The following is a 27,576-nucleotide window of genomic DNA, read 5'->3' as shown; positions in this document are numbered from 1 at the left end:
AGAAGGAAAAGTACATAAGTAAGATAAAATAAAAATGAAAAATAATAAGATAAAAATTAAAAAAAAAACAACACAGGAAACGCTCTGACGTGACATTATGAGACAAAGCACTTCCAAAGATGTGGTTGAGTTCATTTTCTGTTGGCCATCTGCTGTAGAAGACACTTATGCCTGTCCCAGCTCTAATAGCAGTTTCTGCAGTTGGGGGAAGGGCTGCTGCTCTCAGTAATCCAACGGAGCTACTCAGCTACATCCCTCCTGCGTGGCGTGAGTTCTCCTGTCCAATGCCAGCCACAGCTTCATCTCTGGTGCTGCACGGTGTTCCTTCTGTGGACTTCTCTGGGCCCGTGGCTCTGTGCATAGACAAGGGCCTGTCCCCTCAGCCCTCATGCTTACCCTTGTCACCTGACGGACTCCTTCTTCCTAGCCATGCCGGTCAGCAGCCCACAGGGCTGTACCCGATTTCCACGGTGTCACTTGCCCAGACAGCGTCTGTTCACTCACGGAGAGTCAGGGTTTCAACAGCTCACACCCTCTGTCCCTGTCTCCACAGCCTGCGTTGCTCCTGCTATCTGGATATCCTCTGTGTTCAGGCCCTGGTCGCATCTCAACGCCCTGGTCATCGTTTCTCCTCTTTGCCGTTCCTCTATCTGCATCCGCATTTTTTTTGCCAGGCCAAATGGAGTTCTTTAAACTCAGGCGACAAACAAAAACGCCAGCAAGCAGGGTAGGTTTTTGTCTCGTAGAAGGCAGGGGTCATAAGCCACATGCTAAATTCTCGCCGTAGATGTGGTCTGGAATGATTCTGCTTGGCTACAAAGGCACATGTCTCAGTATCACCTGTCTTCAAATCAAAGCAACCCCCCCCTTCCTTGTTAACGTTTTTTCCCCTGCAACTACAGTTAATCCCCTACCTCCTATCCACGGGATGAAACAGTGTTTCTTCTCTGCTCTTCCAACCTCATTTGGCCCCTCCCTGCAACAGGCCTCCTCCTTCTTCGTCCTTTGCTTCCTTTTGTGCCTTGGATACACAGAACAGAATTGATTAGTCTTCGTGATCCAGAAGATACTCATTTGTGACCCTCGCAAGCGAGGCTCCTGTCTAAACCAGCGATTTTCAACCCGTGTGTGGGTCATGACCCACTGGGGTAGTATATCAGATATCCCGCATATCAGATACTTACATTATGAGCCATAACAGTAGCAAAAGTATAGCTGTGAAACAGCAACAAAGATAATGTTATGGTTGGCGGGGTCACCACAACAAGAGGGACTGTATTAAGGGCTAGGTTGAGAACCACTGTTTTAATTAAAACAGTATGGGTCCATAAAAATTTCCAAACACAGAAAAAAAAATAAGGTAACAAATGTGTGTGGTCCCATTACTTGCATCTAAGAAATTGCTAGAGAAACTAATCAGAGGCCCCAGTTTTGCTCCTCTTTTAGGAAGACTGACCCCAGTGACCCCACGCCCACGCACAAGAGCAAGGTCCTTAGGTGGGAAGTGATGAACTTCAGAGCAGAATTGGAGGAGGCAGCTTTCATTGCATCCCAGCGCAGCAATACCTGGCACTTAGGTGACACCCATATGTGCCTGTCACCCGTCTCCTCTGTGCACGTATGAAGTCGCTGGAGGCTGGGAGAACCCCGTGCCGGATGCCTGAAACCATACGGTCTGGAAGACGCAGGGCCAAGGGTTTGAAGAAGCCAGGCATGTGGCTTTAGAGCTCATGAATAACACCCCCCCAAGTGTTAAGCGTTGAACTGTGTTAGAAGGTCCAAAGGTAGCGTGGGTTTCCTGATCTCTAACGGTAAAGAAACGGACAGCCATTTGGGGTATTTTACGTTGAAATTTGTTTCTCGTGATGAGACAATTTCTGCTACTCAGAACCACCAGTGAGGTCATCTTAACCCCTTGGAGTCGCAACTGTCAAATCAAACTTTAGGACCTTAGAGATTGTACCCTGCGTCCCTGGATGTCTTTATGCCTGCTTGTTGCTTGGACCTTGAGTTATAGATTTTTCCTTCAAATAGGACTTTGAACCAAAATTTAAGATTGTGTGTGTTTTTCTTATTAGGAGCTTTTTGCTTGAAACTTCCTTCTACTCTTTGAGGTATATTTACTATTTTCTGATATTGTGTTATGCCTGCTGTTATGCCTTCCAAATGGCTATTAGAGCTTTCTATCTTCCCATAAAATAGTTAACCGTGAATACCTTTTGTACGTGCAATTTCTCAAAGCCATTCAGAATGGCAGGATTCTTTCAAACGGCTAATTACTGCAAATCTGATGTCTGTGTAATGCTATCCAGCAAGCAGCTGTTTCGCATGAAGAGAGGCTAAGAGCTCTCTTTGGTTTTGTTCATTTAAAATCATTTGCTTCTTATTTAATATCTGCAGAGAACGCAGTCACATCATAGTAGAATGTGCTGTTGTGAATTTTGGATTGTTTCCACGGGTTCCGCCTTACATCTGCATGGTGTTTAAAGCCAATGCTTCCTTTCTCTTCGCAGTCATTCAGGGCCTCTTGCTTCATAATCCAATGTCATGCTGAATGACAGAAAATTGAAGTTGAATTTATCCGACTACAGAGGAGGACTGCACAGAACAATACACTTATTTAGGAACTCCTTGCCTCAGAAACTGAAGGAGCTGTTTTGTGCAGGTGGCTTAGACTCTCCGCTGTGTACCCTGACCATGTTCCTTTATTTATTAAGGACAGGAACTGGGCACTCTGCTTCTGAAAACAAAGGGCCCTGCTAGTCTACCAGAACCTTTAATAAGCCTGTTCAGTGCTTACACATCATTCAGAACCACAGAGACACAGCCCTTGTTTTTGTTTTTTTTAAAAATAATCTTTAGTACTTCCTGATTACAAAAAAACCTACCAAAAAATGAAAAGCAGCCATGAAAATATATAAATCAACCCCCAATAACACACCAGGGGGCTTTTTACATTGTGAGTTATTCAGAATAAATTGTGTTTCCTCAGCTCTAGATGATGTTTTTCCTCCCTAAATAAAATGCTTTCTTTGTTGGCACTGCTTACATTTCTGTTTCTGTTTACTCTTGCTCGGTGTGACAACCTTCATGGGTTCCTGTTTTACAAGGCAAAACATTTACTTACTCTACCAACATTCAGAGCTGTGGTAAGACACGTGGCAGACTATAATGGGGACGGTGTCTCTCTGCTGGGTCTACAGTGTGAACCAGAGGCTAGCCTGTGTTTATTCTGAAAGTGAGAAGAGAAGGGAAGCATGTGGTAAAAAGAATAGTCCTGGAAGTACAACAGTTTTGCCATCATTCCCGCATAGGTCGTGTGGCACGGTTTGTTTTAGTTGGAAACTGGTAAATTCCGGAACTCTGATGCATCTGTACATTCAAGTGTGAGTCTCGGCATACTTTTTCATGTTACCAAAGTGAACTTGAATTATTGGCTATTTTTAGCATCTACTATCCTACCAATTCTCAGGTAATTGGAAAGTAATTACATAAAATTTACATACAAAGTAACAGTTCTTTGGGGGTGTACTTTGAAGCTAATCAATTTTAACTATAGCTACACTTAGAAATAATAACAAAATGTATCCCGTGGGCTCAGACCCACACTTAATCTAGTTTAGGAGTCTATCCTGACAAAATTACAAGGAGCATCCAACAAGAAAGCAAACTTGTCCTCAGTGTTGTCGGTTCCACAGAATCGGTCACAAGGACACCATGTCTTTCTATCTTTCATTAGTCAAACAGTATTTCTTATTTTGTAAAGTATGTCTCTTTAGGAGTCCAGAGACTATATAGCTGGCCTACAACAATGCTCACCACAGTTCTCTGACAAGTATAATATTTACTTGTGGCTTTTATGTTTCAAGAGTCAGTGTGAGCAAGGCAGGCAGGACTCATTTTGAACCACTGGACCGCTCATAGCTTGCTGAGTGAACTTTAATAAGCTAATTACTTTCATCTTTACACTTTCTACTTGCAGAAGTCAAAATACCCGCTCTCTCTTCTGGTAACAGTGACCACGAATGAAATGAGGTAGAGAGAAGGGCACTATGCTCAGCACGGGGCCATAGTATGCCCTCAGTGAGCACCAGCTCCTCCCTCCCCATTTTTCAGAGAACGAGGGAAAACCTGCCGGAGGTGTCTGAAGTCTACTGGAACGTAATAACACTATGACATAGTGCAGACCATTCAAGATAAGCTTTCGGGGTTTTAAAAGATTTTTACTAAAAAGGTTACTTTGTATTATTACCTCTTCCATTACTGGAGAAAAGTGTACCCTGAAAATATCATTAGTTAAGTCAGGAATGGAATCTTGTTTTGAGAGGTCTTCTCCACAGCAGACTTCAACATCAGAGAACATCTCTCTCTCTCTCTCTCTCTCTCTCTCTCTCTCTCTCTCTCTCTCTCTCTCTCTCTCTCTCTCTCTCTCTCATCTGAAAAATGAGACAATTAGAACCTATTTGGCATTTTGAAGGGATAAAATTAAATAATGCATGTAAGGAGATGTTGGTCAAAGTACACAAACATTTCCTTTAGATGGGTGAGGTTTAAGAACTCCACTGTACAGCATGGTCATTATTAGTTAATAACATTGTTTAGAAATTTTAAGAGTAAATTTAAAGTGTTTACACCTCAGAAAATTAGTACTGGCGTAGCACATTTGCTAATAAGCTTGAGTTATTCAGGCCATAATGTATACATGTTTCAAAATATGGTGTACAGGATAGACACAAAGTTTTATATGCTTATTAAAATAATTAGAAATAATGTATCTGGCCAAGTGTAGTTGGGAGGCAGAGGCAGGCGGATCTCTGTGAATTCAAGGCCAGCCTGGTCTATAGAGTGAGTTCCAGGACAAGCTCCAAAGCAATACTGAGAAACATAATATAAAATAATGTTTCTGAAAACACTGGGATAAACATAGGTTTTAATATAAGTGTCTGGAATACTCTTATAAGAGCATTTGTTTAGCAATGAATTTGCTTCTGATTTGAGAAACTAGTTCATATATATATGATGAGAAAGCATGCTGAAGATTTCATAGAAGTTTGGCGTGTGTTTTTATGGTGCTGCATAAAAATGTCCAAGTTTACTATTAAAAGTAGGTTAAAAGTGGGATATTAGAACTCTTGAGGTGGCTAGAACATAAAAACGTTGCAATTCCCTTGTTTTGATTTTCCGTTTTCTATATTAACTGGTTAGTTCATTTTGTATAGTCTCCTTTTATACTTTAAATTATTCCCAGAGAGTTAAGTACCCACAGGCTGTCTGTGGAGTCAGGGCTCAGGTCACAGCTCTTACAGTAGCCTAAGTGGCCGGACTCAGGTAAGCCAAGACTCTGTACACATTACACACGGCTTCTTCAATCATCCTTTTGAAACACTTCCTAAATTTCCTAGATGAAGACTATGTGGAAGCCAATTTTCTAAAGTATTCTCTTGTCTTTTAAAGTTGTTAAAACGCCTTTTAGATGCTACTCGGAGTTAACCAACTCTCATCCTAGAGCCTGGCACATGATTTGTCTGTTTCATTTCTACCCAGAAGACTCAGTTGGTTTGGGAACAGAAGAGGAAGCTCAGACAGCCAAACATTTCAAGGAGCCACCTGATCAGAAATGTCTGGAGCGTACAGAGATACAAATTTCCTTTTTAAATGCTGGAAGGGTTAGCCTGTTAGGTGTTTGTAAATTAGTCTGATGGTAGGTGGGGCGTTGTGGGCCATGAACGTGTTACGCAGAACCATAGTAGGCAGGTTCCGTGTGTTGTTCTCTGGAAGCTACAGGGAAACTTCGGAAGACGTGGTTAGTTTGTGAAGACACCCAGACACGGGTATACTAACGAGCACGCTGCTGTGTCGTTTCAGACTTGCAGTGTCAAGTAGAGGCCCTTGGGCTGAGACTTCAGAAGACAGTGATGGAGCTGGACCACTGCAAAGAGACACTCATGTAAGGCGCAACGCTTAACAGCTGCAAGAGGGGATTGCCCACTGACGCGTCACAGAGCATCTTTGCAAAGACCCCGGTGTGTTGTCCCTGGGCAGGGATTCCGTGGTGTAGGTGAGGGGCTGCTGTGGCTTCTCTTGGCTCTGTTGTGGCACTACGTTAAAACAAAAAATCGAAGGACATGCCACCATTTTATCTCAGGAAAGTGTTTTTGTCCCCCTCCCAGTAAAGAACTTAGGAGTTGTTTCTTGGCCTCTTGGTTAGGATCAAGTATAGAAGTTACCTAGATATGTGTATCAGTGATTTCTCTGGATGCTCAGATGAAGTAATTATCTCATTTTTTTCTTATATTCCTTTCTTTACTGTCTACAATTTTTAAATTTTATGAATTGTTATTTCTTAAAATATCTAATTTTAAATTCAAGACAGGGTGCTTTTGAAATGTTGGCTATTTATGTTTTATGAGAACAAGAAAGAATTGTCGGGAAGCAAACGATAAGGAAACGACCACGTAAAATGTTCAGAGGTGGCGAAATGGCTCCTGGATGAAGCACTTACTGTGTGGAATCCTGTGTTTTGAACTCCCAAAGCTCATTTAAAGCGAGGCGTGTGGCACCTCCCCATAGCCTCCGTGTTTCTGTGATGAGATGGGAGCCAGAGGCAGGAGAACCTCTGGAGGCCATTGCCAGCCTAGCATTAGGCAAAGAGTCTATCTCAACCACGGTGGATGATGAGGACCTTCACGTGGGCACCGTGGCGCGCGAACACACACACACACACACACACACACACACACACACGCCTATACACACAAAGGTGTGCATCATACACAGGATGGGGGGAAGAGGAAGAAAGAGAAAGGGAGAGAGGGAGAGAGACGTACCATACACACATAAAAAGCACCCACAAGCAGTATTTGTTTTAAAAAAATTAATTTATTACAGCAATTTGAAAGACTACTGTATGCATAAACATGGTGTATCTACAATTATAAGGCTAAAATAAGATGCAAATGATTTTTGAAAGTAAAGCACATCATTTTACTTCTTGATGTATAATCTGGGAGCCCTAGTTTCAGTTCCTGTATTCACAAGGCTCAGACTCATAAATACAAATATTTAGGATGCTTAGCGACCGAATGTTTGTGTTGACCGTGGTTGTTCCTAAGAACAATGTGTTTAATCAAATATTGAACAAAGTCCAGAAACGTCCAATCAAATTAGTGTATAGTTAGATTATTTGTAGCAAGGGTTTTGTTTTAGGAAAACAAGAAGTTAGCAGGGCGGTAGGCCCGGAGGTGTGGCTGCCTGTGTAGGATGCTGGGGTGAAGGGGAAACAGGGAGTTCCTGATGCTTTTCTTCCCCAGACCCGGGAAGTAAGTTCTGGGAGATAAGGAACATTAAAAAAATCCTTGTTCACTCTGTCTATATCAGAAGAACTGTGTCCTTATGGACGGTTTGTGGAGAAAGCAGAATCATTAGACCCAGCTACTGCATGACATTTGCTTCTCTTGTTATTATCATTATTATTGGTGGTGGTGGTGGTGGTGTGTGTGTGAGTGTGTGTGTCTGTGTGTGTGTGTGAGTACGTGTGAGTGTGTGTGTGAGTGTGTGTCTGTGTGTGAGTGTGTGTGTCTGTGTGTGTCTCTGTGTGTGTGTCTGTGTGTGTGTCTGTGTGTGTCTCTGTGTGTGTGTCTGTGTGTGTGAGTGTGTGTGTCTGTGTGTGTGTGAGTATGTGTCTGTGTCTGTGTGTGTCTGTGTGTGTGTTTGTGTGTGTGTGTCTGTGTCTCTGTCTGTGAGTGTGTGTCTGTCTCTGTGTGTGTAAGTGTGTGTCTGTGTGTGTGAGTGTGTATGTGAGTGTGTGTCTGTCTCTGTGTGTGTGAGTGTGTGTCTGTGTGTGCGAGTGTGTGTCTGTGTGTGAGTGTGTATGTGAGTGTGTGTCTGTCTCTGTGTGTGTGTGAGTGTGTGTCTGTGTGTGTGTGAGTGTGTATGTGAGTGTGTGTGTCTGTCTGTGTGTGTGTGTCTGTGTCTGTCTGTGTGTATGTGTGTGTCTGTGTCTGTGTGTGAGTGTGTGTGTATGTCTGTGTGTGTGTCTGAGTGTGTGTGTGTCTGAGTGTGTGTGTGTCTGTGTGTGTGAATGTGTATGTGTGCCAAGGAGGAAGCGTGCCACCTCATGGCAGTCATCACACTGAAGGCTTATCAGGGACTGCCTCGTGATGGCAGAAATACCATGCTGCTCTGCTGGCTAGCAGAAGGCGACTTTCCATCCGCAGGAGACGTGCTTCAGGGAAAGAGCAGAGCAGGTTCCCACTTTTAGAAAGTGTGGGTTGTAAAAGAGCCACTTGAAACAGTCCCTGGTGCTAGAGGTCTTGCTCCATACACACCTGTGCCTCTCCTGTCTGTGTCCAGCTGCTCTCTGTTTCCGGCTTTGGAGTGAATGAGTTGGGGGTGGGGAGCATTGGTATCAAAGCTCAGCAAACTTCACTGTGCTCAGAGATCAGCGGGTTCCTGCAGACACCGTTCTTAATAGGTTAGAATTGAATTTGTCTTTCGACCAATAACAATTTGAGGTCAAAATGATTTACTGAAAAATCTGATGTGAAAGACCCGGCTGGAGAGACTCACAGAAACAGCTGACCTGAACAAGGCGGAGCTCATGGACACCAGACTGATGGCTGGGAGACCAGCACAGGCTGAACCAGACCTCCTGAACATAACAGGCTTTCCTGAGTGCCCCTTCATCTCACCTCCAAAAGTAAACAGAGAATTGTAAGTGCCCCTTCATCTCACCTCCAAAAGTAAACAGAGAATTGTAAGACGAAGTCTGAGCACACGAAAACCAAGTGGATGACAAAAACTATTCTAAAGCCAATCCCACCTCTCAAAGTGACCAAGAGTTCAGGAAGTAAAACTTTGACCCTTTAAGAAATTCAAGTTAGCAAATAGAAAACATGAAAATTAGTATAATTGATATGCACTAAATGTATTCAGAATTATATCTATAAAAGAAAAAATATTATTCAAAAAACAATTAAGAGCTGAGAAATTAAACATGTGACCATAAAAATTAAATATGAGTGTATATACTGAATGGACTGAATAAATAAATGATAGAATTATGTACAGCTCCCTGTGCCAGTAATGCTCAGGCATGAGAATGAGGTTTTGAACAAACCTCAGTATGCTTACCTATTTCCTGAAACCTGTGTTCATTTTCATGAATTGCAGTAAAAGGAACAACTTCCTCTAAAACGTCTTGGAATGTATCAGTTAGTTAGCTGTGCTTCAAGAGTCCGTGCCTAACAGGTGTAATAGCAGTCTTCCTTTAATGACATCACCTGGGAGGCAGAGGCATGCGGACCCCTGTTCCAGGACAGCCAGGGCTAAATGTGAGACCCTGTCTCAAAAAACAAAACAAAAAGACTCAGTCCTAAACTACCACAGTTAGTATTAAACCCTACACATACACACACACACACACACACACACACACACACACACACACACACACACACACGAGTTTTTCCAGTGCCTTCCTCCTTACTTTTGCATTGATGTGATAAGCCATCGTGACCAAGGCAACGTTTGAAAGAAAGTATTTAATTGGGCATACATTTTCAGAGGTTTGGAGTCCATGATGGCAGAACAAAGGGACGGCAGCCGGAACAGCTGGGAGCTCGCATCTTCGTCCCTAAGCAAGAAGCAGAGAAAGGGCACACTGGCAAGGCTCTAAGCCTAGTGAGACCTCAAAGTCCGCCCTCCAGCGACACACCTCCTCTAACAAGACTATGCCTCCCAACCCCCCCAAATAGTCCCACCAACCAGGAACCCAAGTATTCAGACATCTGAGCCTATGGGGACCGTTCTCACCCAAACCTCCACAGCTGCGGACTGCTGGTAACGTCTAATTTACATGGCAGGCACAAGATGATAAACTATAATTAGGCGTGAGGTAGATAACCATATAGAGTTACAATGTCATGGAAGTTATAGGAATGAGCTCTTTCATACCCTGTTGTGCCGTGTTCACTACCTTGTGGGACAGTTACAAGGCCTTCCTGGTGAAGTGTGCTGACACTGTGATGCGGTCCTAGGCTGCTACGTAAAGATTACTCACAAGCAGACACTAGTCAAAATTATGTACAGTTTAAAACTTACTCATCATCTCTGGAACATTCCATTTACTATATTTTAACTGTCGTAGAGTAACAGAAGCAGCAGAAAGCGAAGTCACAGACATGGAGGGGAGGCCACTGTGTGTCCAAAATGGTTTACACATAATACATTTCCTAATTTGTTGGACCCCTTTGTAACCTGCTTATAGTTTATTAGCAGCGCTCATTCCTCACCTAACAGCGGTCTGCGCTGTGCGGCGGTTAACTTCTGCCCATTTTGATTACTGATTTGTGATTCTCTTAACTTGCCCTTCTAACACAGCTGGGCACTCCGTTATTGGAACTTCTGCTCTTATCGACATATGTAACTGTGAGTGTTCCGATTTCCGCAGTACCGTTGTGATGACTCGTGTGATTTTTTTTTCCTTTTTTTAAAATCTGGCAAACAGGATGTGACCTGGTAGCATGATGCTGTCACTGTGTATATCCACTTGTTGTGTGGTCAGATCTCAAGCAGCGTTCTGGTTTGTTTTCTATCCCTGTGATAAGCACCATGACCAAAAAGTGACTTGTGGAGGAAAGGGTTTGTTTGCGTTTATTGTATACGGCGCGTTATAAAGGGAAGTCAGGGCAGGAACTGGAGACAGGAGCCTAGAAGCAGGAGCTGACGCGGAGGCCACGGGGAGGAATGCTGCCATTGACTCACTCCCCGGCTTGGCTCGGCACAGAAAAGGCTGGCATCTCCTGCCAAAGGTTTAATTCCCCTGCCCGGTTCTCACTGGGGCTGTCCCCAGGCTTAAAGCCGTGTAAGAAACAGCCTGACTCTACGGTGCCACGTCATTCCAAGAGTCATTTCTTCTCTGGGCTCCCCTCACTTTTGATCCGTTTCCAGTGTTGATAGGATCTGAGTTGTTCTGTTGTGGGTCTTGTTTGATAATGTGCAAAGTCTGTCCTTCTTAGTTAAATACAGTCCACTGGTAGGCGGTAATTTGGTTATTTAAGTGTATATTTAAATAATAATAGTATGATTTTAAGACATAGAAAAATATTTTGAAGTAATACATTTTAACTATTTCGGAATACTTTTCTCTTAGGAAAAAATCTAACGACGCTGATAACTGTCAGAGAGAACTTAGAAAACTGAAGTTTGAGTCTGTTATCTCTGAGTCAAGGTATATACTGCAAATTTTTAATGAACATTTTAATAACTGCATTTAAACCATGTTTCTAAAAAATCATCTTATTGAGGGAGAATGTGCATGCCTGTTATTTTCTTGCTTATATATGTATTACCTAATTTGGACCTCCTGATATCTCTCCATTGTCCATGGCTTCTGTCTCTGCCAACATTGGTGTCACCAAGACTTTGGGTTCAGGCTTAGGAAGGACAGCATCAGTCTACATGGCAGTGGGGACATGACGTATATATGTCATCGGGAATAAAGAGATAAATGCAGCGTTCGACCTGCTTTCCCTTTTTCTGTCAGTCCAAACCCCCAGCTTATGAGATAGTGTCCTCCTCATTCAGGGTAGTTCTTCTCCCTTTGTTAAGCCTTCCTCCGAACAGCCCTGTAGGGATTTCCATGGCGGTTCTAAGTCCTGCCAAGCTGGCATGAAGACGAACAGTCTCAGCTCCACCCCTTGTCAACTTCCAGACTTTGACATCACAACATTTCCGCCGGGCTCCTGGGGGCCTCATTTTCATCCCGGGGTGCAGACCCAGTCTTGAAAATCCCCAACCTTGCTCCGAAGTCTCTTCCCCGAGACCGAAGGCTGCCTCTCTAAGTGAGACACCGTAAAACAAAGAGCCAAGTTACACACTCCTAATACATAACCCCACAGAGTACCGCATTCCCATACACAGGGAAGGAATGGTATTGCAACAAGGTAAGATCTGCCCAAAGCAAGTCAAACGGGTCAACACAAACACCAAACCCTGCAGTTCCACACTGCACATCGGGGGCTTGCGATAGAATTATCTGGGCTCTGATGGCCTTCCCCAGCACCTGTCCCTCCAAGTGTACCTCCTGCAGGACACACAGCCTTTCTCTTGGGCTTTCTCCTAGCCATGCTTGTAGCTTTCCTGGCTACACATTACCCAGCCTTAGCAGCTTTCTGGATTATTTGGTGAAAGCATCCATGACTCCCTGCCTGTAAAACCGGGACCAGGTGGATGGCACTGTCTTGTTCTTCAGCGTTCACGGGCTTCGCTTGCCCTAACTCCCAAGCTCTCCCACAGTATTCCCGCAAGCGGTTCCCAGGGCCTAGGAACCACATATTTATCTCACTCCCTGGCACCAGTTGTCTCGTTGTTGGTGAGCACAATACCTTAAAAATGCAACATAAGCCGGGCAGTAGTGGCGCACGCCTTTAATCCCAGCACTAGGGAGGCAGAGGCAGGAGGATCTCCGTGAGTTCGGGGCCAGCCTGGTCTACAGAGGGAGTTCCTGGACAGGCACAGAGAAACCCTGTCTCGAAAAACCAAAATAAAGCAAAGCAAAACAAAAGGCAACTTAAGAATGCAGGGGTTTGTTTTGGCTCATTTTTTTTGAGAATACAGCCCCTCATGGCAGGAAAGGCAGGATACAGAAGCATTAGGCAACGAGTTAATTCATCCAGAGAGTGGTGGATTACTAGAACCCATTCCTCTTTCCTTTTATTCAGTCTGGACCCCAGGCTATGGAATGGTTTCGTCTGTATTCAAAGTGAGTCTTCCCTCATTGCTTAAACCTTTCCAGAAACACCTTTATAGACACTCAGAGTCTGTGGTGATTGTCGATCTAGCCAAGTTGTCAATGAAATTAGTTACCACAGTGGGGAAAATCTAACATCAGAGAACTATCCATGTTCTTAACCTTTGTTTTTAAGTTATAGTTACGATGAAAGTTCTCCACATATAAAATCACAGCATAAATATAAAATAGTCATAGTGTCGAATGGATGTGTGTGATGCTATTTCTTGTTCTTTTTAGGCATAGTCGGCTACTTAAAGAAAAGGAAGACTCTTTAATGACTTGTCAACAACTGTATAAAACTCTCCAGGAAGAGCTGACTGCAAAAGAGAGACAAGAAGAAGATATAAAAAGGAGACTCAGCCTTGCAGAAAACGAACTAGAGATGACCAAAACTCGCCTGCATCAGACACAGGAAGAGATTTTAACCCTGAAAAACGAAAGGTGCAGGCAAGAATAATTCCTTAAAAAAAAACATTTTATCCTTAAATAAGCATTCAATACATATCTGAAGCATCGGTGTGGATGGTATCATAACATGAAAGTCAGGGCTGAGGACACGTTTCACACGTCAGTCCATTGAAACTTAAGTTTGTTCCCTCACTTTCAAGTGACTGAGCTGGCTCTCAGCTTGCCGAAATCGCCATCCCAAGTCTCCCATTTCGTCAGAGCAAAGATGGCGCTTGGGTTGCTTTGATGTCAGAATTTCACTCAACATTTGATCGCCTGTAGATATTTTGTAACCTCACCCAAAAATTGGTGAATTCTATTTTTAACATAAAAAAATGTGTGTGGGCTTCTCACCACTTTTCCGTTGTGCAGGCTTCTCCTTCTGCCTCCCCTTTAACCATCTTTCTGAGGGTCCTGTCAGGGCAGCGTCAATGGGACTGAAAGCAGTCTGGTCCACACTCTGAAGGTACTTTTGCTCTGGTCATCTGTCTTCTTCACATGAGCCTGTTCTGTAATAACACTTTGACTCTGTTTTGCTTGGTGCTTTAATTTGCCAAGAATGCCTTCACTCATTCTTGCTGAACACTTCGGTTTTAATTGTATATCTAATGATAGAATAGCATTTGGGTCTTCCCTGTTGTTGACTTTTAAAATAAGGCATAGAGAGTATTTCTTTTTACATGTAGTGATCTAATGATTACAGCCTAGAATAGTACAAGCCTTACAAGGACAGAAGCGTGAGCTTCCCGTTATTCTCTCTCTGCACATAGGATGCTGATGATTGGTCAGCTACTTATTATTACTAGGAGCTAAAAGAAATTTTATTTGCTGCTTTTCGGGCATGTGTGTGTGTGTGTGTGTGTGTGTGTGTGTGTGTGTGTGTGTGTGTAACACATGTGGTGATCAGGGATATCTCTGTGGAACTGGTTCTCTCCTTCCACCTTTACACAGGTGCTGTGGTTACCAGGCCTTTAGCAATCATCTTCCTGTCCGTCTCCTTTCACTTTAATCTCATTAAAAGTTTTTGTTAGCGTTGAGCATTATTTATAAATTTTATGACTCTTTTAGTTTTCCTTCATAATTACAGCTATTTTCTGAGAATACTTCTGGGGTAGGGATGCAGCAATAACAGATAACAGGAATGTTTAGTTAGATAATTGGGCTTGTTGCTCAGAACTCTCTCTCCGCGGCACAGTGGTGGACTGTGGGAGTCATCGGTTTGTACTGCAGGCTAGCGAATCTTCCCAGTTCCCTAAGAAACAAGGCTCCTCTCCAGTGCTTCATGGGTTGATCGCATTTCTACTTCTCTTTGACTAAATGCCAACTGCAGAGCCAAGGCCACCCACATTCCTTCTTCACTGCACGATGCCAGTAACCTGATTCTTGAGAGTATGTGTCTTTGTACCTACCCGACTCTTGATCAGCCCCTTATCTTCTTCATTTCATGATTGGATAGTATTCAACATTACAGGTATTTTCTTCTTCATTTCATGACCAGATAGTAGTCAATATTATATGTATTTTCTTCTTCATTTCATGATTGATAGCTTATTACAGACTGCAACCTTATAAGCAAGAAATGTAAACAAACCAGGCTTATTAAAGGAGTAACTGCTAGCCGGGCGTTGGTGGCGCACGCCTTTAATCCCAGCACTCGGGAGGCAGAGGCAGGCAGATCTCTGTGAGTTCGAGACCAACCTGGACTACCAAGCGAGTTCCAGGACAGCCTCCAAAGCCACAGAGAAACCCTGTCTCGAAAAACCAAAAAAAAAAAAAAAAAAAAAAAAAAAAGAGTAACTGCTAGAAAAAAATGAGCATGTGTAAGCCTAAAGGAAACCTCTGTATGGACAAAATCATTGTAATTTAGACAAACATTACAGTGTTTATTAGAGATATATTAGAAATATAGACCGATGGCCCTAGGTATGTCAATAACTTCAGAAATGTCCTCCCTGTCCTTATAATGTGGGTTAATAATCAGTAACCATAGTGATTGCCCATCATCTGAAAGCACTTTGTGTTCTATAGAGAATGCACAGAATTACAATCCTCGAAAAGATACAGTGAAATAAAAACCTCACAAGTCTTTGGTTTAGAACCTTGCTCATCTGCAGAATTCTTATGTCATCTAGCATTCCCTGGGTTCACAAGGCTTGTCTATGTATGGGTGAATGTCTGCCACAGTGGTTGATCTCCTATCTTTCAAATCAGTGGTTCTCAACCTCCATAATGCTGCGACCTTTTAATACAGTTCTTCATGTTGTGGTGATCCCCTAGGATAAAATTATTTTGTTGCTGCTTTATAACTGTAATTTTACTACTGTCATGAATCATAATGTAAATATCTGATATGCAGGATACCTGATACGTAACCCCCTTGGGTTGAGAACTGCTATTTTTAAATGTTTATGGAAATCTTCTCTGATGATTGATCTAAGTATGCATGATTTACATTGTCACCAGTGTGATGAACATTCACCCGTTAGGAGCAAATCCAAAAAATTTGGAAGCAATGGGAAGTAAATAGACATATTTAATACACTGAAAAGACTGGTAGCTGGCCATGGGTTACACATCTGTAACCCAGCATGGAGGAGACTCTGAGGCAGAAGGATCACTGCAAGTTTGAGACCAGGCCAGACAGTTTGACCCTGTCTTAAACAAAAACAACAGCAAGGAATTCAGTGGTGAAGCAAGAGCTCTGTATTTTGTAGGCTTTTTGAGTTGGGTAAACCTCAATTTACATCCAAGCTTAGCCACTGTCAAACTTGGGCAACCCAGCCGTGTTACCCTTTTCCTTAGGTGCAAATTGGGCATATTAATGCCAGATATCTTTGTGTGGACGCCAAAGCATCCCGCACTTTCCTCATACATTACAGACGCTCTGTAGTATCGTGTCTTCTGTTTAATCTTTATTTTTTTTAGACCACTGCCTCCTTAAATCATCATTTTATAGCCTACTGTCACCGCGGAGATACCCAGCAAAACAGCTGTTGAATTCAGTATTACCTGCTTTATTCGTAAGATGGAATATGTTAATCCCTAGGGTGACTCCACTTTGATGTCATTGCTAGAGTATAGATTGTTACTAAATGAAGTGTTCAGTCCATCTTCAATAACACCACAGTTTTCTCCCAGACTCACCATTTTCTCTGGTTTCCTATCCATCAACAGCTTTGAGAGCAACTTGCTTGCCCGGCTTCTTATGCTATCACACACTTGCCGTCTTTAATGGAGGCAGGGACTGTGGCAAAAATCAAAATTATCTCTTTGATTGACAATGTGAAGACATCTCTAAAAGAACAATTTGTGAAGCGGGACTTAAAGCTGTTGTTTTGGCATTCTGGTTTGACGTTTGTTTGCAGTTACATTTTTAACTGCAATTAAGGGAATCTAAAATCTTGCATTTATATAAGAAATTAGAGTCTCGTTTTCTTTGGGGGCTGAGAATTTAGAAGTTAGCTTTTAAAATAAACACCCTTAATTGCAGGGACATCCTAATTTGCCTATTGTGTCAACACTGAAAATGTTGATTTAAGGGAATCTTGGTGAATTGCGGGGTAGAGGGCTAGAGAGAGCCAGCCATGGCTCGCTTGAGACACCTTCGGAGACAGGCAGCGCTCTGACACAGCGTTGGAGGCCCTGCACTGGTGCAGTCTTACACTAGTGTGGCCACTTGGCGAATCATAACACCTCCATCGTTTGCTCTCTGGTCTGCATTTCTTCTAACAATGGGAGTTGCGTGGACACATTTCTAAGAAACATTAAGAACTGCTGCAGCTGGGCGGTGGTGGTGCACGCCTTTAATCCCAGCACTTGGGAGGCAGAGGCAGGCAGATCTCTGTGAGTTCGAGGCCGGGCTGGACCGACAGCCTCCAAAACAATACAGAGAAACCCTGTCTCGTAAAACCAAAAAAAAAAAAAAAAAAAAAAAAAAAAGAACTGCTGCAATCCCCAAAGACAAGAGCAGGCCCTCCGTATGTCTCTGCTGTCAGGATGAGGGTGGGTTTCGTCCACAAGCCACCGGTCACAGGATTTGAAACCTAGAAGCTCCTCCCAAATTTTCTAGGGCTTCTGGATCACTGAAAACAAGAGCTGGGAGGAAAATGGCTGTGCGGGGTCCCGATGGAGATCTCGTTCGCTTGGTTTTTGTAAAACTCAAATTTAGGGTTTTCAGTCTACGGTGTTTCCCACAATCCTAAGACATCAGTATCTCTGGAACCAGTTCTGAAGAAGCCCAGTATCTACACGGATGGAGCTTTAGCTTCTTTGACACATTGGCTAAACCATTATAATTTTTATCTTTCCTAATTCCTGTAGGTCTCTAACAAACTACAGTCAGGGCTGGTCCTTTCAGCTTGTTTCAAGATTGCTTTCTCTTATCATTAGGCTGTGTGCAAGCCCTTCCATGGGCACACAGCCTAATGTTTGCACTTCAGGGTATCAGAATGAATCATCACAAAATGCATTATTCATTTAGAATTCTGTTCTAATCAAGGATGGTGAGCTCTTAGGACACCATGCATAGGCACTCGCTCTTCTCTGCCCCGTTAAAGACTTCTCAGAGCCAGGAACAGGGGCTCAGCAAGAAAGGCCCTTGCTATGGTACGTACAGATTCAAACAAAATTTCCCTCACAGATGTAAATTCATAGGATAACCGTTTACTTAAAGCTCCCTGTACTTTGTGGGAATGTTCTAACAGATTCCTCAATTCTTTGGAAAAAGTTAGTGAATAATGATAGCTTTCTTAGCCTTGTTTGAACCTGGTCCTGCTCTATTTCAGTTACAATAGTCTACTAGATCCGAAGGGTCTTTTTCCCCTTCTTTTTTATTTAAATTAGAAAGAAGCTTGTTTTACATGTCAGTCCCAGTTCCCTCTCCCTTCCCTTCTCCTGTGCCCCCCTCCCACCAATCCTCTATCCTATCCCATTTCTACTCCACAGAGAGGGTGAGGCCTTCTAGGGGGATCATCAAAGTCTGTCATATCATTTGGAGCAGGGCCTAGGCCCTCCTCCATGTGTCTAGGCTGAGAGAGCATCCCTTTATGTGGAGTGGGCTCCCAAAGTCCATTCGTATACTAGGGATAAATACTGATCCACTGCCAGAGGCCCCATATACTGCCCAGGCCTCCTCACTGACACCCATGCTCAGGGGGTCTGGATCAGTCCTATGCTGGTTTCCCAGCTGTCAGTCTGGGGTCCATGAGCTCCCCCTTGTTCAGGTCAGCTGTTTCTGTGAGTTTCTCCAGCCTGGTCTTGACCCCTTTGCTCATCCCTCCTCCCTCTCTGTAACTGGAGTATCGTTGGGGATGGTACAGCAACATCTGTTGTGTCTCCCTGCTTCTCTGTAACTTTTACCTATTACATTTCTAGTCCTTAAAAATGTTACTTTATGCATGAGTTAGCTTAGTAGAACTAGATCGTGGGTCTGGGGATGCAGCTCAGGGGACAGCAACTGCTTCGCATATATGGAGCCCTGAGTTTGACGTCCAGCATAGACCCCAGGCTCATACTGTATGCTTTGTTCTGATTTGTTCTTTGTGCCCATTGTTCAGATCCAGTGACTTGGGCACAGTAGGTAAAGGACCATCAGTTTTTCCAGATACATTGTAACCCGAGGCGCACCACAATTTGTCTGTCTGCTTCGGCCTTCTCTCATAGGTTTGATATGCAGACATTTCATTGTTGTTTAGTTCTAAGTGTGTTTTGATACTAATTGTAGTCATACTAATTATGATTTTTAGTTTAAACTATAGCTTATTCAGAAACATTTAAAATCTGAAGAATGTGGAGGTATTTTATTCATACTTTCTAACTGATATTTGCTTTTATAGAATATAGACTATGTCTTATCATGAATATAATTCAAGGTATCTTCATTTTTAAAAAATCAGTTGCCACATCAGTAACACAAAATGAGTAGATGAAATCATATTTAATGATGAATTGTATGCAACCTAATATATCTACAACACACCTCACCATTTAAATGTATAATCTTTTGCAAACAATGGTCCCAGGTTATGAGAGAGGATATAAAGCTAGTTGTTTTTCTAGCTATTGCTCTGTCATGGATTCTTAATTTTTGGTGGTAGATAAGTACATACATTATATTTAATAGTGAAAGTATAAAATTCAATGTGATGATCCACAGCTTCTGTTCTCAAAAGTAGCTCCAACAGTAGAGAAGTTCATTGAGTTGTAGAGTCTTTGGCTGGGTCTGATTAATTTTAGTATGTGATTTTTTAATTTGTTATATTTTTATAATGTAAAAAATAAATATCTAGACTTTTAAAAAATTATAGTAGGTATTTTGGATTATTGTTCTAAATGTTCAAATCTGACCAGTCCATCACACAGCACATCTAAGTTTGGAATAGACATATCTAAGTGTCTAATAGCCTATTATATTAGACAGTGCAGGTTATAGTAAAACAGTTGCTTTAAATTTTAAATTTGGCCAGGCAATGGTGGTACACACCTTTAATCCCAGCACTTGGATCTCTGTGAGTTCAAGGCCAGCCTGGTCTACGGAGCAAGTACCAAGACAGCCAAAGATACACAGAGAAACCCTATTTCGAAAAAAAAATTGAAATTTACTTTCTGGCCTAGTATATAGGTCAATTTCATATGAATTAGAAAATAATTACATGTTTTTCCACAACTTGCATTCAAGGTCCCACATACCAGCCTCAACTCACCCTTATAATTTGCATTCAGTTTTCTGTCTTTAGCACATTATCTTTCTGTGTGATACTCCCTTGCTACATTACAACTCCTGGAGGGTCACCCTGTAGGCTGCGATTGAGCAGCATATTCCCATGGCCATCTGTAGAGTCCTGGGAATGGTTTATTTCTAATGAGGGAGCTGCATTGACTTTAACCACAGTGGTGTGGATTTGACAGTTTTACTATAGAGCTATGGTAATTTCTTTATTTTGAAGCTGTTTTAAGTTGATGCATCTAAGTTTTAAGATACTAGTAGTCAACTAAGAAAGAGAATCATAGATCAATATCCCTCATGAACATAGATGCAAAACTACTCAAGAAAATACTGGCAAATCAAATCCAAGAACACATCAGAAAAGTCATCCACCATGACCAAGTAGGATTTATCCCAGAGATGCAGGAATGGTTCAATATATGAAATTCTGCCAATGTAATCTACCATATAAACAAACTGAAAGAAAAAAAACACATGGTCATCTCATTAGTTTTTGAAAAGAAAAACCTTCAACAAAATTCAACACACCTTCATGATAAAGACGTTGGAGGAAATAGGAACACAAGGAACAAACCAAACATAATAAAGGCAATATACAGTAATCCAACAGCAAACATCAAACAAACTAAACAGAGAAAAACTCAAAGCAATCCCACTTAAATCAGTAACAAAACAAGGCTGTCAAATAGTACTAGAAGTCTTAGCTAGAGCAATAAGACAACAAAAGGAGATCAAGGGTATACAAATTGGAAATGAAGTCAAACTTGCACTATCTGCTGATGACACGATAGTTTTAATAAGTGACCCCAAAAATTCTACCAGGAAACTACTACAACTGATAAACACCCTCAGTCATTAGCAAGATACAAGGTTAACTCAAAAAACTCAGTAGCCCTCCTATATACAGATGGCAAATGGGCTGAGAAGGAAATCAGAAACATCACCCTTTACAAGAGCATAAAATATCTTGCGATAACCCTCACCAAACAAGTGAAAGACCTGTATGACAAGAACTTCAAGTCTTTAAAGAAAGAAATTAAAGAAGATATCAGAAAAATGGAAAGATCTCCCATGCTATTGAATAGGTAGGATTAACATAGACAAAATGGCAATCCTACCGAAAGTAACCTATACATCCAGTGCAATCCCCATCAAAATCCCAACACAATTCTTCATAGACCTGGCAAAAACAATACTTAACTTCATACAAAAAACCCAGGATAGGCAAAACAACTCTGTACAATTAAACATCATCTGGGGCAACACCATCCCTGACTTCAAGCTCTATTACAGAACTATAGTAATGAAAACAGCTTGGTATTGGCATAAAAACGGACAGGTGGACCAATGGAATCAAATCGAAAACCTTGATATCAACTCACACATCTATGAATACCTAATTTTTAACAAAGAAACTAAAAATATAAAATGGAAAAAAGAAAGCATATTCAACAAACAGTGCTGGTATAACTGCTGTCAACATGTAAAGGTATGCAAATAGATCTATATCTATTACCTTGCACAAAACTCAAGTCAAAATGGATCAGAGAACTCAATATAAATCCATCCATACTGAACCTCATAGAAGAGAAAGTGGGAAATACCCTTGAACAAATAGGCACAAGAGACTACTTCCTAAATAGAACACCAGCAGCACAGACACTGAGAGCACCAATGAATAAATGGGACATCTTGAAACTGAGAAGCTTCTGTAAAGCAAAGAACATGGTCAACAAGATAAAATGACTCTCTACAGAATGAGAAAAGATCTTCACCAACCCTACATCTGACAGAGGGCTGATCTCCAAAATATACAAAGAACTCAAGAAACCAGACATCAAACTACCAAATAATCCAATTAAAAATGGTGGTACAAATCTAAACAGAAACTCTCAACAGAACAATCTCAAACGGTGGAAAGACACTTAAGGAAATCCTCAACATCCTTAGTCATCAGGGAATGCAAATCAAAACCACCCTGAGATTCCATCTTACACCGATCAGAATGGCTAAGATCAAAAACACCAGTGACAGCTTATGCTGGAGAGGATGTGAGAAAGGTGAACACTCCTCCTCTATTGCTGGTGGGAGTGCAAACTTGTACAGCCACTGTGGGAATCAGTATGGTGATATCTCAGAAAATTAGGAATCAGCCTACCTCAAGACCCTGCAATACCGCCGTTGGGCATATACTTAAAGAAGTCACATTCACACCACAAGGACAGTTGCTCAACTATGTTCATAGCAACATTATTTGTAATAGCCAGATCTTGGAAACAACCCCTCAACTGAAGAATGCATAAAGATAATGTGATATATTTACACAACGAAGTACCACACAGTGGTAAGAAACAATGGTATCCTAAAATTCTCAGGCAAGTGAACAGAACTAGGAAAAACCATCCTGAGTGGGGTAACCCAGACGCAGAAAGACAAACATTGTGTGTACTCTCTCATAAGTGGATACCAGACATAGAGCAAAAGATACCCAGCCTACAAACCACAACCCCAGAGAAGCTAGAACCTCTTCGAGAAACAGATGGAAGCAGATACGAAAATCCACAACTAGTCATTGGGCTGAGCTCCTGCAGCACAATCAAAGTGAGGGAGGAGCAATAATACGAACAAAGGAGCTAAGACCACATCTACTGAGAGATCACCGACTCAGGTCTGACAAATGGGGAACGTACATAAGACCCAACTAGACTCCCTGAATACAGGTGACAATGGTGTGGCTGGGGCAGTATATGAGCCGGTCATTCTATATGGAGAGTCACCTTGCTCAGCATAGACATGGGGGGGTGGGGGGAGTACCTTGGTCCTGCTTCAACGAAAAGATGGACAGACTTAGTAGACTTCTTAGGTGAGACCTTATGTTCCCCGAGGAGCAGATGGAAGGTAGGGTTAGGGTAAAGTATGGGGAGTGGCAGAAGAAAAGGGAGGAGGGAACTTGGATTGGAATGTGAAAAATAAATTGACAAATTAAAAATATATATTTAAAAAAAGATACTCATAGTAAAATTAGCCCATTTTCATTTTGTCCCCCAAAGAATGACTTTAGTTCCAAAAGTCTGTTTGCCTAGTAATGCTGTTCACATTCTTCCCTTTAGTACGTAGCTACTAAGTGTTTTCCACACATTTCACCTCATCTTCACCTACCCTTGTCTTAGGGCATTTCATATGAAGAACACAGAACTACAATTGCTTATTTAGTTCAGTTTGTTTGTATGACTTTCTCTCTCAGTTTACCATTATAGTTACTATTATTATTTTAGTCTTTCTATCCACCCTCTTTTTTTCTCTCTCTCATTATAGGCCTTTGGGTGAGAGGATGGTTGGAGTTCTGTGTATTTTCTTGGCATACAATTTTTTTCGGTAGCAGTATATTTCATTTCTATTGTTTTAGTTTTACTATTGAAATTCCATCGTGCATACTTAATGAGGTCTAAAATTAATATCCTGGATTCATTTCAACAGCGCAAGGAGCAAAGCACGCTTGAGCTCTGATATCTTCTTGACACAGCCTATATATTTTTCCCCAGTTTGCTGGAGTTTTTTGTTAGCCCCTCCCACTGCACATAATCAAAGACACTTTGATTATTAACTTATACATACTACATGCTGGCCTACTATATAACTTTCAGGGCACAGTGCAAAAACAAAAAACAAAAACAAAAAAACAGTAGGACCTTTTATTCATGAACTTGAAGGTTTCTCCTGTGACCATCTGCCCCTCAACCTGACATGACGGGTTTTGTTTTATTTACCACTAACCCTCACTCAGACACGGCACTGTCACTCTGACTCTGTGTGTTCAAGTGCCGGCCAGCCCTGCTCCCACCTGAAGCAGCGGGTGTCAGCAGTAGGGGAAAAAGGCCAAGAAAGCAGGGAGCAGACAAGGGCTGAGAAGGGGTTGGAGTTGAGGCCCCGAACCCTAGCACATGCTTAGTTGATCTATCTCATTTCACTTTAAAACCACAAACTCAAAGGTTTAAGTTCCTACGAATTTCAGAACAGTGACTTAAGGGCATTTAAAAAAATGGGGCTTTGAGCACCAGAAAGGACAGGAGAAAGTCACATTGTGGTGCTGAGGGAATAGTCTATGGAGAATCTGCTGCTGTGCCTTCAAAAATTTAATTAAATACAATTACATCACCCCCTTCCCTCCTTCCTATTCCCCTCCCTCCCAAATTCATGACCTCTTCCTCTTTAACCGTTCATATTGCATGTACATATGAACAAACAAATACATAAATACCTATTGCTAGGTCTGTCGGCATTGCCCATATCCATGTTTCTAGGACTGACCACTTGGTATCATAACGACTTAGGGGACTTATTCCCTAGGGAAAACTGATTCTGCCTCTCTCCGCAGTTGTTAATTGCTTATGAGACTCCTCCCCATTTATGTTTGAGATGTCAACTGATGTTGGAACTAACTGTTCAAGTTCCATTTAGGCAGCCACGTTGTTGAGATGCACAGTCCCACAGAAGACTTCCCGGTCTCAAGCTCCGACAGTCTTCCTGTCTTCTGAGGTGTTGGGTGCAGGACTTGTGATGTGGATATTTCAGTTGTGGCCGGGTACCCGACAGTCAGTTGTCCTCTGCATCCTGACTAGCTGTGTTTTCTGTGACGGTCTGTCTCTCTCTCTCTCTCTCTCTCTCTCTCTCTCTCTCTCTCTCTCTCTCTCTCTCTCTCTCTCTCTCTCTCTCTGCTTCTTAGAAAGCAGGGATGAGAGCCACAGTCATCTGTGGACAAGGATGAATATTTAGAGTGAAGACCGAAATGTTTTGCTTCAAGACAGTGGAGGTAGGGAGGAAAGAGGGATAAATAACACTTAGGATGATGTCTGCAAAAGATGTAGGGAACCATTACTTTATATTTACCTAAAGTCACAAGCAATACAGATACGCAAATACATGCATATGTAGTTTAAGCGACGTTATACCACTTGGGGTGAAAATATATCTCCCAAGAGCCGTAGACTGTCTAATCAAACACGCCCCACGCCACCCCCCAGTACCAGGCATGAGAACCCTCCTCTCAAGATGTTAGCCAAGGGAGTTCAAGAGAGTCCCCGAAACAACATAGGCTGTTGCCCTCGTTCTTGGTAGTTTCCCTGGCTGAAGACACCACCCGCTTTGGACATAGGGGGCTGGGAGGGACTGAGCTGGCCTGCCCCCTGAGGACTAGCTCACACAGGACTGAAAGGTAACATTCAGGCTGCTAAGAGAGGAAACACTCACAGTCGCACACAGCTGTGGTCCTTGTGAGCCATACCAAACCCTGGCGTTAAACGCCATGCCTGAAGGTACAGCAGTGATGCTTGTGTGCTCTCAGTAACTGACCACATCCTACCTGAACCGAAGGCCGGCTTAACGGGAGGGAAGCCATGCCTGGTACTGTCACCCTCTCTCCAACTGCATGTGGTCAGCGAGACCATGATCTCAGAGGAGAATCCACTGCACCTCCTTAACAGACTTTAGAGATGTGGCTAGGCAGAGTGTAGCACTTTCCTCAAATACCGGTCCACGCCCTGGTGAAACTGTTCAGAATCCTTTTGTCCAGCATTTTGAAATGCATGGGGCACCCAATTAACGTCAGAGCCCCAGCCCCTCTTGCTCCTAACCCCAGTCAGTCATCACCACTGGCCAAGTGTTGCACCCTCCCAGTCCCTCCCACCTTGGTAACCAGTACTCCCTCCATCCTCCTCAAAGTCTGAAGCCCGAGGCTTTGTGATCCACACCCGAGTGCGCTCACAAAGCTCTTGCCTTTCTGCGCCCGCCTTGTTTCACCTGGCACAGTGATCTCCAGCTCTTAAGCACCTTGCCGCAGAGGGCTGGAGCTCACTCTTCGTAACTGCCCCCCACTGTGTCTCATTGCCGAGCTTTCTGTAAACACACAATGGCACTAGCCTCTTCTCATTCCTTGGCTGTTGCTACGGTGCACACAGGAGTGCAGATGTCTCTTTGAAACACTGCTTCCCCCCTTGGATATAAAGCCAGCAGTGAGATTGCCGGACCATATGGTGGTTCTATTTGTAGTTTTGTATTTTTTTTTCCCTAAGGACCTTCCATCTTGTTCTCCAAAATGGCTACACTAATTTACATTCCCAACACCCTTGAGAGAGGGCTCCCTTCTCTCCCTAACTCCAGCATTTCCCACTCTGGAGTAGCCATCCTTACTGGGATAGATCCATAGCTCACATATGCTTTGATCTGCGTTTCCAGGTGACGAGTGGGCCTGAACGTGTTGCACACGCCTGTTGAGGCACTTGCCTGTCTTCTTTTCGGACGTGTTTAGTGCACACTTTCTGTCAGGCTGGCTTTTGCTGTTATTTGAACTCCTTAACACCGAGACGGTCACTCCTTATCAGATGTGTGGTCTATCAGCGTGGCCACCCGTGACGCAAGTTTCTCCTTCATCCCGACAGCTGCTTCCTTAGCCACGCAGAATTTATGTGCTTTGTCATAATCCCACTTATCAAGTTTTGTTGTTGTTGTTGTTGGTTTTTAACTGTGATTTCTCAGGTCTTGGCCCCAAAAGACCTTGTCCATTCATGTGCCCTAAAATGCTTCCTCTACGTTTTCTTCTAACAGTTTTGTTTTCTCGAGGTCTTAATGTTTGAGCCTTGAATTCACGTTGAGTTCATTTTTAGTGTCTCTCAACTGGTCAGTCAGGGGATCTAATTTCCTTCTTCTGTCTGCTCAGTCTTCGAATCATTATTTTGAGTGACTGTCCTTTCTCCCTGCATGTTGTCAGTGTTAGCTGGAAGGCAGCTGGCTACAGTGCGGATCCAGGTGCACAGCCCTTGCTCTATTCCAGTGGTTGTTATCTCTCTCTATCCGTTCCATGCTGCTCCGCCATTACAGCTTTGCAGTTTATTTTGAAATTATCTATCATAATTCCTCCTGCCTTTTTTTCTTTGCTAAACATCTTTTTTTATCTACTAAGACTTTTGTATGCCTATGCATGTGCGTATGTGCGTTGACATACGTGCATGCTCACATGCATGTGCCTCCTAGAGAACCTTTAGAGTTGTTTTCCCTGATTCTCTGAAGACTGTCTTTGATAGGGATTATAATGAATCTACAGACAACCTTTGGTGATACGTACATTCTAATAGTATTGATTCATCCCATCTATAATTGCAGGATGTATTTCAATTTCCTGTGTTTCTCTTCAGTTTTAAATTCTATTTTGTACAGCTTTCATCATAGAAATTTTTCACCCTTTTGGGTTATATGTACTCTCATTGCATTTTATTTTTCATAGTTATTGAAAAACAGGGTGGCTTCCTTGGTTTCTAGTTTAGATAATTTGCTATTGGTATCTAACAACACTAACTTTTACGTTTTGTCTCCTGCAACTTTGCTAAATTTGTGTATGAATCCCCATAGGTGTTTGGTGGAGTCTGGGTTTTTCTCTGTATAAGACCGTGTCATCTGCAAATGACAACAATTTGACATCCTCTTTTCCAATTTAGATGCTTTCATTTCCTTCCCTTGTTTCATTGTTCTGCCCGGGGCTTTCAGTGCTGTGTTGAATACAAGTGATAATGGTCTTGTCCTGGGTGTTAGGAGAGAATCTTTCAGCTTTTTCCCATGCAGT

The 27,576-nt window shown here is 42.5% G+C and overlaps 1 protein-coding gene across 8 annotated transcripts in view; it reads left to right on the top strand.

Moving 5' to 3' along the window:
* Lekr1 (leucine, glutamate and lysine rich 1) overlaps positions 1 to 27,576 on the top strand; it is a 169,910-nt gene that overhangs the window by 100,189 nt on the left and 42,145 nt on the right. For all 8 annotated transcript variants that reach the window (XM_040754338.1, XM_040754335.1, XM_040754336.1 and 5 more), the window contains 3 exons: positions 5,866 to 5,947; positions 11,153 to 11,230; positions 13,031 to 13,234. In XM_040754338.1, the coding sequence (XP_040610272.1) occupies positions 5,866 to 5,947; positions 11,153 to 11,230; positions 13,031 to 13,234 (364 nt within the window). The remainder of the gene's footprint in view (positions 1 to 5,865; positions 5,948 to 11,152; positions 11,231 to 13,030; positions 13,235 to 27,576) is intronic.

The sequence above is a fragment of the Mesocricetus auratus genome, unplaced genomic scaffold (assembly GCF_017639785.1).
Source record: "Mesocricetus auratus isolate SY011 unplaced genomic scaffold, BCM_Maur_2.0 Super-Scaffold_100011, whole genome shotgun sequence".
Classification (NCBI taxonomy): Eukaryota; Metazoa; Chordata; class Mammalia; order Rodentia; family Cricetidae; genus Mesocricetus; species Mesocricetus auratus.
The sequence above is the reverse complement of the archived record's forward strand: the minus strand, read 5'-3'. Positions and strand labels throughout refer to the sequence as shown.